This window comes from Aulostomus chinensis, chromosome 19 (genome assembly GCF_037954235.1).
Source record: "Aulostomus chinensis isolate RoL2024-O1b breed Wild chromosome 19, RoL_Achi_v1.0, whole genome shotgun sequence".
NCBI lineage: Eukaryota > Metazoa > Chordata > Actinopteri > Syngnathiformes > Aulostomidae > Aulostomus > Aulostomus chinensis.
In genome coordinates this window covers 5,814,232-5,827,267 of record NC_141338.1, presented here as the reverse complement: position 1 = coordinate 5,827,267, position 13,036 = coordinate 5,814,232, and the positions used below count along the sequence as shown (strand labels likewise).

The 13,036-nt window shown below is 39.9% G+C and overlaps 1 protein-coding gene across 2 annotated transcripts; it reads right to left on the bottom strand.

Moving 5' to 3' along the window:
• Positions 1-731: 731 nt before the first annotated feature.
• Positions 732-12,349, bottom strand: miga2 (mitoguardin 2). 2 transcript variants are annotated; one of them, XM_086187922.1, is made up of 16 exons: positions 12,274-12,349; positions 11,282-11,529; positions 10,970-11,180; positions 10,752-10,867; positions 10,524-10,644; positions 9,586-9,713; positions 8,808-8,925; positions 8,459-8,565; positions 8,156-8,268; positions 7,231-7,303; positions 6,329-6,415; positions 5,800-5,898; positions 5,355-5,489; positions 5,214-5,267; positions 4,988-5,104; positions 732-4,190 (listed from the first exon to the last, which is right to left on the bottom strand). In XM_086187922.1, the coding sequence occupies exons 2-16, from the start codon at positions 11,375-11,377 to the stop codon at positions 3,990-3,992; spliced, it is 1,776 nt and encodes a 591-aa protein (XP_086044048.1). In that variant the 5' UTR covers positions 11,378-11,529; positions 12,274-12,349; the 3' UTR covers positions 732-3,989. The 2 variants fall into 2 exon arrangements, with proteins under 2 accessions (XP_086044048.1, XP_086044049.1); XM_086187923.1 differs by having other exon boundaries at positions 12,235-12,321.
• Positions 12,350-13,036: the final 687 nt, after the last annotated feature.

Here is a 13,036-nt window from a genome sequence, read left to right as displayed (position 1 = left end):
TTTGATACAGCTTATGTCATCCAAATGAATTACAAATTAGCAAATACAAGCCAGTTTTGAAAAAAGTTCAGAAATAGCTTGGACTCAACAGGAAACAAGTTAATGAATATTATTCATTAAATCATAGAGATATTGGAAGAAACATCAGGAAATAGAACAAATGAACTGAGAGACAATCCCTCCTGTCATGATGAGATTTTTTTGGAAAAGAATAAAAGGAGGGCTGAACGGAGGCAGGGGGTTCTCACCTCAGCTTGTTGGCTACTTATTTCTCTCATGAAGTCAGTCATAACTGGCAGAACAGGATGTAAAGGCAAACAGTGAAAACCTGAACCAGTGTAAACTGGCTTTTCTTTCTCCACAATTTTCCTGTGAAGACACTGAACAACAGAAGAGAGACCAAATCCTTTCAGAGGGGAAGTCGCACTTTTTCTTGCTTAAAGACTACCAACAAGAGACAATACTCACAATTTTGGCCTCTACAATGGGTCCCATTCTGCCAACGCTCATGCTCAGAGCACAGAATGTCATTAAAATCTGTATGATTGACTGGAATGCCCCCTTGTGGGCAATTATGAAAACTGAATTCTCAAGGATCAAAAAGCCATTTTATCAACTGAAAAAAATAATTTTAAGCCTGTTTGTTTAATTAAGTCCATGTCTCTTGATTACCAAACAACAACATTCATGTTGCGAGACCGCTTGATTCTTGGTGGAACATCAGCACGGTTTGAATGGGAATCACGTAATGAACACGTTTGAGTAACAAAAATAACATTTAATATGGAGAATCAAAATCAATTTACAGTTTGTGGCATTGAAACTTATCAATAGAAAAGACAAAAGGCATGAATAGGACACTTGTACAGTAGTTCTTCAAAAAAAGAAAAGGAAAACAATTATTTTCATATTTTGGCCATCTCAAATCCAGGTGAATCTGTTCAATGAACACTAAATTGGAGTTCGTGACTAAATTTTTCAGTTTCAAATGAGTTCCTTCATATTTTCTAGAGCACAATTATGGCTTTTCTAAATGAAGATCTAGATATAAATGTTGCTGGTTTACACCGATTAATGCATTTTCGAGAATCTACACGTTCGCATGCAAGGACTTGGAATCTCTGATCATCTAATCTGAGGACACAGAAGAAGCAGACCAATCTGTGGATACAAGACGAAACATGACCCTACATTCTTCTAGTTACATTTACCTGCATGATGCAAATATAACTGATACTCAACAATTAAAAAAAAAAAAAAGAAAGAAAGAAAGGTCACAACAAGCAGGACAAGATCTCCAAGAAGTTTTCAATCAGTGATCAAAACACACAGACATTAAGGGTTTAAAATTCATGAATGTGAACATTTCAGAATATGAAACAAACTTTTGAAAGTAACCAAAATAAAGCATTTCCATTGCATAATTTTTTTCTGGGAAAGATAATTTCCATACTGTACAGCATTTAAGTTTTATGTTATTATTAACATATTACGAGTTAAGTTATGCAATAAATAATTCAAACGTCTTTAACTTGGTGGGACATTCCTGTTTCTTTGTTTTGTTTTCATAAAGTGCAAAATGCTTAAAAATCATAAAGCTGCACATCTGCCAGAACAAAAAAAAAACCTTCATAATATGACTATAAGGATTCTATTTACAGCTCTGGTTTTATTTGATGGGAACAGATATAATCCTATACACAGCTGTAACAGAGAATGCATTATTACATCATGAAAATAAACTCTGAATTTCAGAAATATGTTGCAACATGAGGTGGATTTGGATTATCAAGAACATAAAAAAAACATGTAATTTCTGATTCGTAAAATGAACTGCTGTTGAAACTATGAAAATGATTTGACAAACGTCATCCCTTCATGCGCACACAGGCACACCGCTGCTGTGTCTCTGCTGCCAATTACACAACCATCTTTTCAGTAAGACATATTTGTTTTCAGTTTCTTGAACAAATAAATAATGACCATTGGAATTCACTTAACTTGGCATCTTGGAGCCCCGTCAGCGTCTCTGTGCTCCAAAAGTCCAACAACACAGAGACATTTTCGAGGTTATCAGTGCACTTATGTAGGTTACAATGCCCGCTTCTACAGTCCAGGTCTTTCTATTGTAAGAATAAAAATGAAGTAACATAATTCTTGCTGCCTGGTGCCACCCTTTCATTGAGAGCTTGTGTAAATACAAGCAAGACAGGAGGAGGGAAATTTATGTAGAGACACATGATGATGGAAAATGTGCAAGTTTTTAAATTGACTCGCTGTGGACCTTTGTCACAAGCAAAATATAATTCTAACTACTGGAAACAAAATTTGAATATTTAACTGCTTCAGTTTCAGGTTTCTAGTGTTTTACATTCCCCCCTCAAAGTAGGACACTGAGTCATCACCAAGACTAGTTTTTTTTTTGCTGGGGAATTGCCTGTTGATCTACTTTATAATTTGTCTACAGATCAACGTATTCAGCGAGGAAAGTCAGTCCAATTTTTGCAACAAAAACAGAAGAGATTGACATTTCTTTCCAAGGTAATAACATTTAACAAATGGTCATTCTTAGGCGCTAATATCTGGAAGCAATTGGTGGCTTAATCAATACAGAAAATGTGTAGTAACGACTGAGCAACAATATTTCTTCTTAGTTAAATATTAATGCTTTACCTAATCGTGACTACAAGTTACAATTTATTCCCTGAGAGCAGTCTTGTTTTTCCACTGTTCAAGCTATTTGTTTTCTGTTGCACCAAGAGTTGTCAGAGGCCCAGTTCAGAGCTGGTCCTTTTTTCTTTCTTTTTTTTTAAACCAGTTTCAGAAGCTGCTCTTAAGTCGAAATAAATCAAATCTTGAGGTACATTGTGGACGCAGATGTTTAGCACTGACGCGGAAGGTTACAGGTGGAAAAACACATTTTGAGTAAGAGCTACTCTGCCTAATCTTGAAACACAGCTTGAGAATGATTGTGCAGTCCTAAAGAGAATTCGTCCACCGTTGCTGATATATTTGTGCTAGTGTTGGTGGAAAAGTAGAGGTATGCTGTATACAGGAGTAAACAGTGAAGCCATGTTTCTAATCTGTGGAGAAGCAAACAGATTCATAGGTTTGGAAATTGAACAAACTGCAGACCTGCACCTGAACAAGCTCGGGGTTCACAGTAGTGGAACAGGATAGATGTGCCTCGGTGCTATTTAAAATTGATAATGTTCCATTATCCATTACCAGATAAAATATGATGGATCACACTTACTAAACATTAGCATCTTAGCTGCCTCACTAATTCACTACAGGTAAAGGAACTAAACCTTTGGGACAATGGAGGTTAGGAAACTACACTATTATTACATGATGTTTTCCTGGAAATGCCACGTTGCCTACATGATTAAAACCAAATTGGAATAAATACTTCTGCTTTACGTGAAGAAACAAATAAATTACATTCTTCATCACACAGCTCTTCAGTTGGTTGAGGCTGTCAGTAGGATTCTCCTTCCCCCTTTTAATATAAACTGTACAAAAACACAGACTCCCTTGCACATTATCATGAAGACTAGGAGATCCAACTGCGCAAGTGATGAAGGGAAGGTCACAATGCAACCAGTGAATAATAATGGTGTAGAAGGTCCAGTCTTCATCAGGAGCTGGTGTGTTTGAAAGAATTATTCTTTTGACTCAGCTAAAACGAGGCCAGTCCTCGCACATCTGAGATCACATGATCACAACAGGCATTCTTGATACGTAACATGGTGTCTGGCAGCGCAGGAGAGATGGAATCCAACCGCTCTCCCTCCTTAATAGACAGCAGCTCTGATGAAAATCTACTTTCTGTATCCGCAGTAGGACTTGATGAACGCAAATGATTGAAAGATGATTTCTTGGTGGATCACGGGAGAATGATTCCAACTGATCCTAAAGTAGTGACAGAATACACTGCTGCCGTTTCCAGCATCAGCCTGTTCAAGCCCAATGAAGCCCCAGTCGTTTCAGTTGGGCCCCAAAGAGCCTTCTGCGTCTCTGGGAAGGGCACCATTGAGCTCCAGAAGGCTATCGATACCCAGATATCCCAGTAAAATCTCACTCCGGCGATGGGAGAGCTTAAGGATGTCCTCAGCTAAGCACTGAGCTGAGGTGAAGCGGACCTTGTCGTGGTCAAACATGTCCTTAAGGTACTGCACAATTTGTTGCTGTGAATGAAAGGAAAGAAATCAATGACAGAAAGAGTAAATTAAGATTATTGTTCATTGTTGTTCACTTCCCATGCTGCAACTTCATACCCTCTCTTCTCATTAGAACCTCACTGTCTTTCCTAATACCTAGTTTATAAGACAAGTTCAGTGTGATGTAGTGACCTTCATTACAAGGACTTCATGTGTAAAATCTGTTCTCTTCACACTGGAAAAATATCAAAATGGCAGGATGTGCTCTAGAACTGGTTTTGGTTGAGACCTTGATGACAAACCCACGGTCTGTTTGTGGCGACTCGGTGCTGCAGCACAACTAATTTATTCCAGCGTCTCAAACTTGAGGCATGCAGCTGGAAAAAGCCTGTCGCACTCCAAATAGAACAAGATGGTGTCAGCCCAAAAACAGCTGCTAAAAAGCAGGTACCGTGAGCAGAACAATTTTTCAGAAGTGTTTTCTCTCTCTCTCTGCTTTTCCCTCTTGCTCTTTTCTGCTCAAGCCGATGATACAAGGTAGAAGGCTCCCCACCCCAGGTCTAATTCAGCTCAATGGTCCTTTTGTTTCCTCACCACTGTCACCAAGTCCATGCTCACCGAGGCGTGTTAGGTAAATTTACGGTATGAAGAGCATGGTCTTGATATCAAGTTCTGCTATGATTTTTCACTGTATGAACAAAACAAAATTGAAAATATACAGGATTAATCTGATTAATTCCTTTGTTTTTGTTCCCACAGTTATTTTTGTTAAAAAAAAAAAAACTCTTCCACAATTCATTTTTCACTATCCTGCACATTCTCACCTTGAAAATAGTACACACTTCACTTAAGTGTTGCCTGGGTCCCAAAAACCCAAAAGCTAAAACTGGGCTCACATGTTCTGATATGGCATAGAAGTGGGAGATAAAACCATCAGGAACCTGGAGACATCAGTGAGAGAAAGGTGTTACAACTAAAGAGGTAGGAAATAACTCTGAAAAACAAGGACTGCATTAAAAGAACAGTGTTTTGAAATTGGCGAAAACTCACCATGAGAAGGCGTCTTTTTGCTTTCAAGACAGACCAGCAGGCCGTTGCCAGAGCCTAAGAGAAAAAAACATCTCTGTGATAAGAGGAAGTGACTCATCAGTGATATGATCAAGGTATTTTTGAGCGTGTGCGTGAATTAACTGTTTCTTTAAAGCTGTCAGAGAGCCAACGGTTCCTCAACACAGCCACCACAGAGGAAGGGGGGCTCTCCAGGTCTTCAAAGGCATCCATAAGGATGAAATCTAACACAATGTCAAAGAAGTTCATACACACCACCTGCAGGGATCAGGAGGACAAGAGGACCACAATCTTATATTGGCTTTAATATGATGATTTTCAATTTAATTTTGAATCTGCACTATGAATAAACTCATAAGCACACATGTTGACAGTTAGAAGTGAAGATCTCAGTGTAACTGAGGCTTATTCAAGTGGGTCAGGGCGGACTGAATGTAAACAAATCTGACAGATCCAAGAGCCAAAGTTGACACATTCACACTGGTAGAGACAAAATCTAACAACCCCACTTCCATAGAGCTGACAGGCACATGCTGAGAAAAGAAAATGAACAGGTAGTTCTTCTCACCCCTCGGCCCTCCAGTTCCATCTTAGTGATGGGCCATGTTTCTTCTCTCTGAGTGTAAAGCAGCATGTCCTCATAGCTCTCTAGGAAAGATTTGGGACTCTAAGAAAAGAAAACAAAAAAAAAGCACACAATTACAGCAGTACAATGTATTTAACCAGACTTCTTTTAAATATCTAAATTAGTAGTGCTGTAGGTGGCACGGTGGTGCAGTGGTCAGCACTGTCGCCTCACAGCAAGAAGGTTCTGGGTTCGAGTCCCAACTCGGGCACAGGATCTTTCTGTGTGGAGTCTCCATGTTCTCCCTGTGCCTGTGTGGGTTCTCTCTGGTACTCCGGCTTCCTCCCACAGTCCAAAGACATCAAGAGGGGACGAGGCTGATTTGACACTATAAACTGACTGTAGGTGGGACTGTGAGTGTGAACAGTTGCCTGACTATTTGTGTTGGCCCTGTGATGGACTGGTGAACCCCCCGCGACCCTTAACAGGATAAACAGTAGAAAATGGATGGATGGATGGAGTAGTGCTGTACCTTGTTTGCCTTCACCATTAACCCTGCAATCATTTGCTTTCCAGTCTCCATGAAAAATGTTCGGTGAGTTTCATCTAACAGCAGGACCTGGAGAAAAACAATGAACATCTCAGTTCGCAGCAGCACTGATGACATTTTCGAGTGTGGATGACAAACATGCTTCAAACCTGGTGTCTAAATTAAGCTGAAGGGGAATCATGGACCTCAGCGGGGGGTGGCGGGAAAGGATTAATGTGCAGCAGAGAACAATTATTCTCATCGACCAGATTAGAGAAACATAAGCAGGTAAACAGCACAGAGTTGAACCCATCTGCTCAATGCACAGCAGATAATGAATGCTCCCTTCAGCTCCAGCTGTGCAACTGTCCACACATGAGATAAATCAGAAACAAATCAATTCTCACGGGAGCGCAGAGCAACAGAGGAACGAAGCTAAAAATCAAAACCTGCACACATGAATAGATTCACTGCATTTTTCTAAATGTGAGGCACTGAACCATCCAGCTGTTCTCTTTTTTCTTTGACCTATTTGCATTTGCCTGTACGCTGCTTAAGAAAAGTAACCTGCCAGGTGCTAAGATGCTATACTTGGATCCAACTCAGAAAATATGAGATTTATCCGAGATCATCATTCTAAACTGAATGACAATATGGAGCAATTGGACTGTGGAATTCACTGCTTCAAAAAAAAAAAGAAAAAAAGAAAACACGGAGTGTTGGTAAGTCAGGTCTCCAGCAAAAAAGAACAAAAGTGCAAGCTTTGAGTTTATCTTAAGTCCACCTACACGCAGGTGGTAGGTTCCTTTTCCTCTTTCACTGTTGAGTTCTGTTTTAATAATTGCAAACAAACACAGAGAAGGATTTGTGGAATATTTTTTTAAGTAATTTAGCCTGAAACAAACCTGGAATGCTTGTCTCACGCAGTGAAGCTTGGCGAGGAAGTCATGATCACCATAACATTCAAGTAATTCTGACCTGGTTAAAAAGGAGACAAAAAAAATGAGTGTAGCATTTTTACATTAGCTACTTGATATTCAAAGCAAGATAAATAAGGGCACTTGAATACACCTGACATGTCAAACCACTTGTCATGTACACATCTGAAAGAGGCAGAGCAACTTGGTGTTCATTTGGTTATATTTCTGGCACAAACCACAAAAAAAGTGAGCTGAAAAATGCTGAAACTTTCTGCTGAACTGAGGGGAACTGAAATCTGCTGATATTCACCTGTCATCATGAGAAAATCCTATGCACATGTCAAGTAATTTGATACTTTTGGAGCAGCATTCATTGTGCCATATGTATTTAACCTGAACACACTGAAGAATTTAAATGCCAACCAAAATGCAGCGAAATAACAGTTTTGATCTTATGTCAAAAGGTGTCTTATTTTGTTGAAGCATCCTGTTCTGGTTTGTAATACCACTTTGTACCTCAAGAGGTGATAGTGAGTCAATGTAGCATCCTCAGTCAACATTAGAGGATGAAAAGCCCTGAGAAAATTTGATGTAGCAAACAAATGAGGTGTATTGGCCTTGATTGAATATTAAATGCAAACTGGAGCAACAAATTATTCCAAATATATTTTTGTTTTAGGTTCTGTTGTGTTTGTTTTCTTGCTAAACAACAGGCCGAAGCGTGAAGATTGTAAGACTGCACCATTAACTAGACCACTATTTGGTTGAATTCTGGGCTTTCTTGCCCTGCCATTACTTAGTAGTTGACTCTTTTTCAACTAATGATTGTAAATTGAAATTTTATGAACTCAGTAGTTAATTGAACTAAGCTTACACACAGCACTTGTACTATTTTGGTTGAGACTGTTACCTGAGGGATCTGTGGGCTACTTTTCCCTCCTTGACCAGAGACAAGGCCTCTTCATAGAGAGCTGCTCGCTTGAGTGGCTGGAAGGCGTCTTCTAGTGAGAGGACATCAAACAGCTGCACCGACAAAACCCACACCCAGTGCACATGATGAGAAGCAGATCTGACTGCATGTACAGGACTGAAAATATTCTATTTCCTGTTCCATTTAACATTAATACAAGCAGACCCTGCTAAACCACTGACTTCAATAAAGAATCTTGTTTGGAAAGAAAGAAGAAAGAAAGAAAGAAAAAAAGAAACAAACCTCAGCTGCTGAGAAGAAGGAATCGTCGGATGTCACAGTTGTTGCATCATCATCTTGTAGTCTGTGGAAACTCTCCACTTGAGGCAGGATAAGAGTTCCTTCACTCTCTGACAAAAGAACACAATCTGACTCACAGCGTAATAATGAAAACATAAAAGGACTCAATAAAACCTTTGGCACCACTATAAAATAACAATCTACAACTATTGATACAGTCCAAGAATCAGTGGTAATGTAATGTAACCTTTTAATTTAGTGGACAATGTTACTTTTGGTGCATTTCTCACTTAGTATTACCGTTATCCATCAAACTATTCTCTGTGATGACATTTGATATCTGCTCTCTTACCAAAGTCTGCCAGAACGCTGTCTGTTGGAATGCTGCTGCCAAAGTCCTCTTGTAAGTGGTACGCTCTGTGCAGCAGGGTCTCTAACTTGTCAGCAAACACTTTGTTACGAGCTTCAACCTATAACCAAGAAGGGAAAGACTTAGAGCAACAAAACTACCTTTGACTGGGCTGCTTTTGCACTGTCATTCAACGCCTATTGCCTACAGTCCTGCAGCTGAGGCTTTGCGTACAACATGCAGACAAACGTGACCTAATTCTCCTTTTGTGCTCATGTGGCACATGACAGATTAATATTTTAAGTATATAAATAGAAAAAAGCCTGACCGTTTCTCTTCTCAACCACAATGAAATGACAAAATAAATTACATATATCTTGTCTGAGTGCACATGAACAAAGTAGGCCTAATTTAGGCATAAATACAACAGTCAGAGATGGAGGTCATTAGTCATCTGCCAGCATAGCAGGTACTGTGATGATTAATGTCTGCAGTCTAAATCCCTGTGTATTGTATATCACAGTCCATAATGCATTGCACATCCTGAATTAGCAGCACAAATTGCACATAGAATCAATGCATCAAGCAGAATGAACTACATACCGACTCCAACTTGAAATTTGAAATGATTCTAAAGAAGCAGAGGCAACACTGTTGCAACTACATATAAAGTAACATCAGAGTTAGGTATATCAACGGCACCATAAACTTACAATATTACAGTTGGACTAGAGACTAAACATAATGTGCACATGAGCTTGGGTGACTGTGTGATGGTTACCATGGAGTTGTCTGGACACGCTGCCCCCTGCAGAGCGAGGCTGCTGTTGCTGGAGGTTGAGAAGGTGTGGTGTCGAATGTTTAGGGCTTGTTCCCATTTCCGAAGAGCTTCCTCAAACAACTCCATTCCTTACAGAAACAGACCCAGAGTCAGATTCACCTTTATACCAACAGCTAGGAATGACAAATAATATCAGCATGACATTGGAATTAGCAGGTAATCATTTTTTAATTTATCAGAATTGGCCAGATGAGCAGTTTTGCTCATTTGTTGATTAAGATGAGGAAACAATGCATAAAGTATAATTCAAGGCCTTTTCCAAATGCTTTGCAAATCAAGAAAACTGCTTTTTAAATTCTTGATGTTTTTTGCAGTGTGTTAAAAATGTGAATTTCATATTAACTTGTTTTTATACAGAACATCAGAAAACATCAGCTGTAAAATATCGCCATATCTGATATCTGCAAAAAAAAATTCAATATCTTGCATCCCCACTTGAAGCTCTAGAACTCAGAAAAACAGCAGAGGATGGATTCTGGACACTCTTACAGCATAATCCAAAGTCCCAAAAACTGCAGTCTGGGTCCAACAGTCCAACTTTTTGATTAATTCCTAGACTGACCAACTTGCTATAATCTAGGAAATGGATGTCTCAATCACTTTATTACACAAAATAAGAAGATAATAAATTGTGAATGTAAGTATTTCTCTTAATTCCGCCACTGCAGCGAAATAAAGTCCTGTTTTAAATGGTCTGTACAGTTGTCACACACAAAAAACATCCCCAAAAAACCCATATACATTCTTTCATGTGTCATTTCTGGCTTTAAGGTTTTTAACAAAAAATATTAGGCAATGCAAAGTTCATCTCCCCTCTCTGGTGATAAAACAGCATGTGTAATGATTTATATTAATCATGATTCATACTTAAAACTTACCCATTAAATACAGATTTTCAGCATTAGCATCCTCTATTGCGCCCGACTCTTCCACCACAGGCTCCGCCTCCCAGGGGGTAGAGGGATTAGCAGACTGATTTGGAGAAGTTGGGACTCGCATCTGTGCAAGAAACACACATAACCACACACAACAGCATGTTGCTGACTTGAGGCAAAGAGGGAAAGATATGAAAAAAAAGTCTAAAGATGGAATACAATAAAACTAACAGATGTCAGGCTGTGTGAGGAACTTGAATGTTTACTCGGGGCCAGGGAAGAGATGCCGCTCATCGTGTCATTGCTGCGAGTGCTGGGACTCATCATCTGTCGCCCAGGAAACTGGCCTGCTCAAAAAAAAAAAGCAAAAAAAAACAACCTCTTATCTCAATACACTTCCTGGTTGATACAGAAAGATGCTGCAATGAGCAATTTTAAGACATGCACACCTCTCTTTAATGATGAGGGTCTTCCTGTTTTCATCAGTGCCTCAGGTATTCCCACTGTCTTCTGGCCCTCCTTCCCCTGGGTTACCTGCTTCCTTTTTCTCCCGCGCCGTTTCAGCTGATGTGCAGTGAGAGCCAGAGCTACACTGCCGAGCGCCGTGGCAAACAACACCTTCTTCAAGCTTGGCGTAAGCTTTAGCTGAGAAAATATGGACTAACAGCACAAAAAGCAAACATGAGCTGCTATCATTATTAGCCCCCTTTTTTTTTTAAAAACCTATTTTACTGAAAAAAAAAAATTGCAATGTGGATTACCTGCCCAAATGTAGAATAGAGAAACACTGGGATCTCTGCGACAGTCATGGCCAAAGCCTGAGCGATGGACATCCCTTCTGTTTGTTTGACTGACATCTTGGGAGTTGAAATGCCTACAGGCCCCGCTCACCAAAACCTCCTCACATTCACCTTCCTCTTTGCTCTGAGATCAGCCAGCTCAGGGCTTGCTAATGAGCCGTCTGTTGACATCCACACTGGTCCAGTGTCCGGCTATTAGTTCTATTACCCTGCAACAGATTAAAAGGTGAGCTTTGGAGATGTGGAGGATCAACAGACACAACTACCAATACACTAGTGCAATAGGTGCAGAAGCAAGCACCTCGGGACAGTCTTGGACTTCTTAACCTGCAGGGGTTAACAGTTTAAGCTGAGAAACTCGCGCCTGCATTAACTGTTAAGCAGGGGAGCAACTTGACATTTTTCCAGCTATCAGTCTGGTATGAAGGCAGTGGCCACCTGACCCACGCCTACCTACTGGCTTCATCGTGAGGGGTTATGTCTAACAAGAGAACAATTTACAGACATTCTGTCACTATAATAATTTTTAATCAAACACGATATAACTGGGACAGAACTGTTCATTGCTGATACAAATGAAAGCTAGGCTGTTAGCTTGACTAAATGTTCAGAGCCAGAAATCGACCCTGTCACTTTTCCAGCTTTTACGTAAGGCATAAAAACTCTAAATGTGAGTCTATATAAAAGCATATGTGCAACGTCTAGGTATTTTGTTGAGGACAGCCCAAACACTGAACAGCAAACACGCAACGGGCACTTAGAGATATGTTAATGTTAGCTAGTTGCAATAGCTAGCTAGCTAGCTAGCTATTCAGATCTGTCACTTCCCATCTCAACATCAGTCGGTCAACCTGACACCAGCTTTTCAACCTTGAACTCAGAGGCTTCAGCGGCGGTGTACTCAGCTCACCTACCTCCGGGCTAATAACATAATCCTCCACATAGCTACGTACCGTGAGCATCCACGGCGCCAGGGAAGGACATTCCTGTGTCACTGTACGTAAAAGCCGCACAAGGTTTGGCCGGGGGATGAACTTCAGAAACGCCACACGACTGACGTGATCAACAGCCAATCAAATGAAAGAATATTAAAGAGAACTTTATTCTTAGCCAATAGGATCGAAGGTGGGTGAGGCAAATATTTCTACCACCCAGTCAGGTCACAGATCATAGAGCATTGCCTGATGGGACAATAATCAGGGGTAGACGCTTTTCGAAATTCTAGCAGAGTTCATTCATCTGAGGAAAGTCAATTTGAATAAAACAAACACAAATAAAACAGTGATATTCGACAGAGGATAGTCATTAAGTAACTGATTAATTCTTAAGGCACTTGTTTTCGGAATGTGCAATAAATGAAAGCAGCCCAGGAACTAAATCAAATAAGCGTAAGGTCTTTTTTCTAACACGTGACTTGCAGTCTCGTATTTATCGGTATTGATTTATAATTATTTACTTTTTTTTTTTTTGCTCGCCTCTGCGGGCTACGGTATGAAAATTACACATGTTTCCAACCAATGGTAGTATATACCCCAAGTTAAAAAAGTTCACATTGCGGAAAAATTAGTTCCCACAGTGTCACGTGAAAGCACCACAACAGTAGGTGCGTTGAGTTGGTCAAATTAATGTCTTGTTTCCTGTTTGGGCATCTTATTTTCGAAATAAAAGAAAAGACTAGACGTGCTGTTCATGGGCAGAGGAACAGTTTTGTTTTGT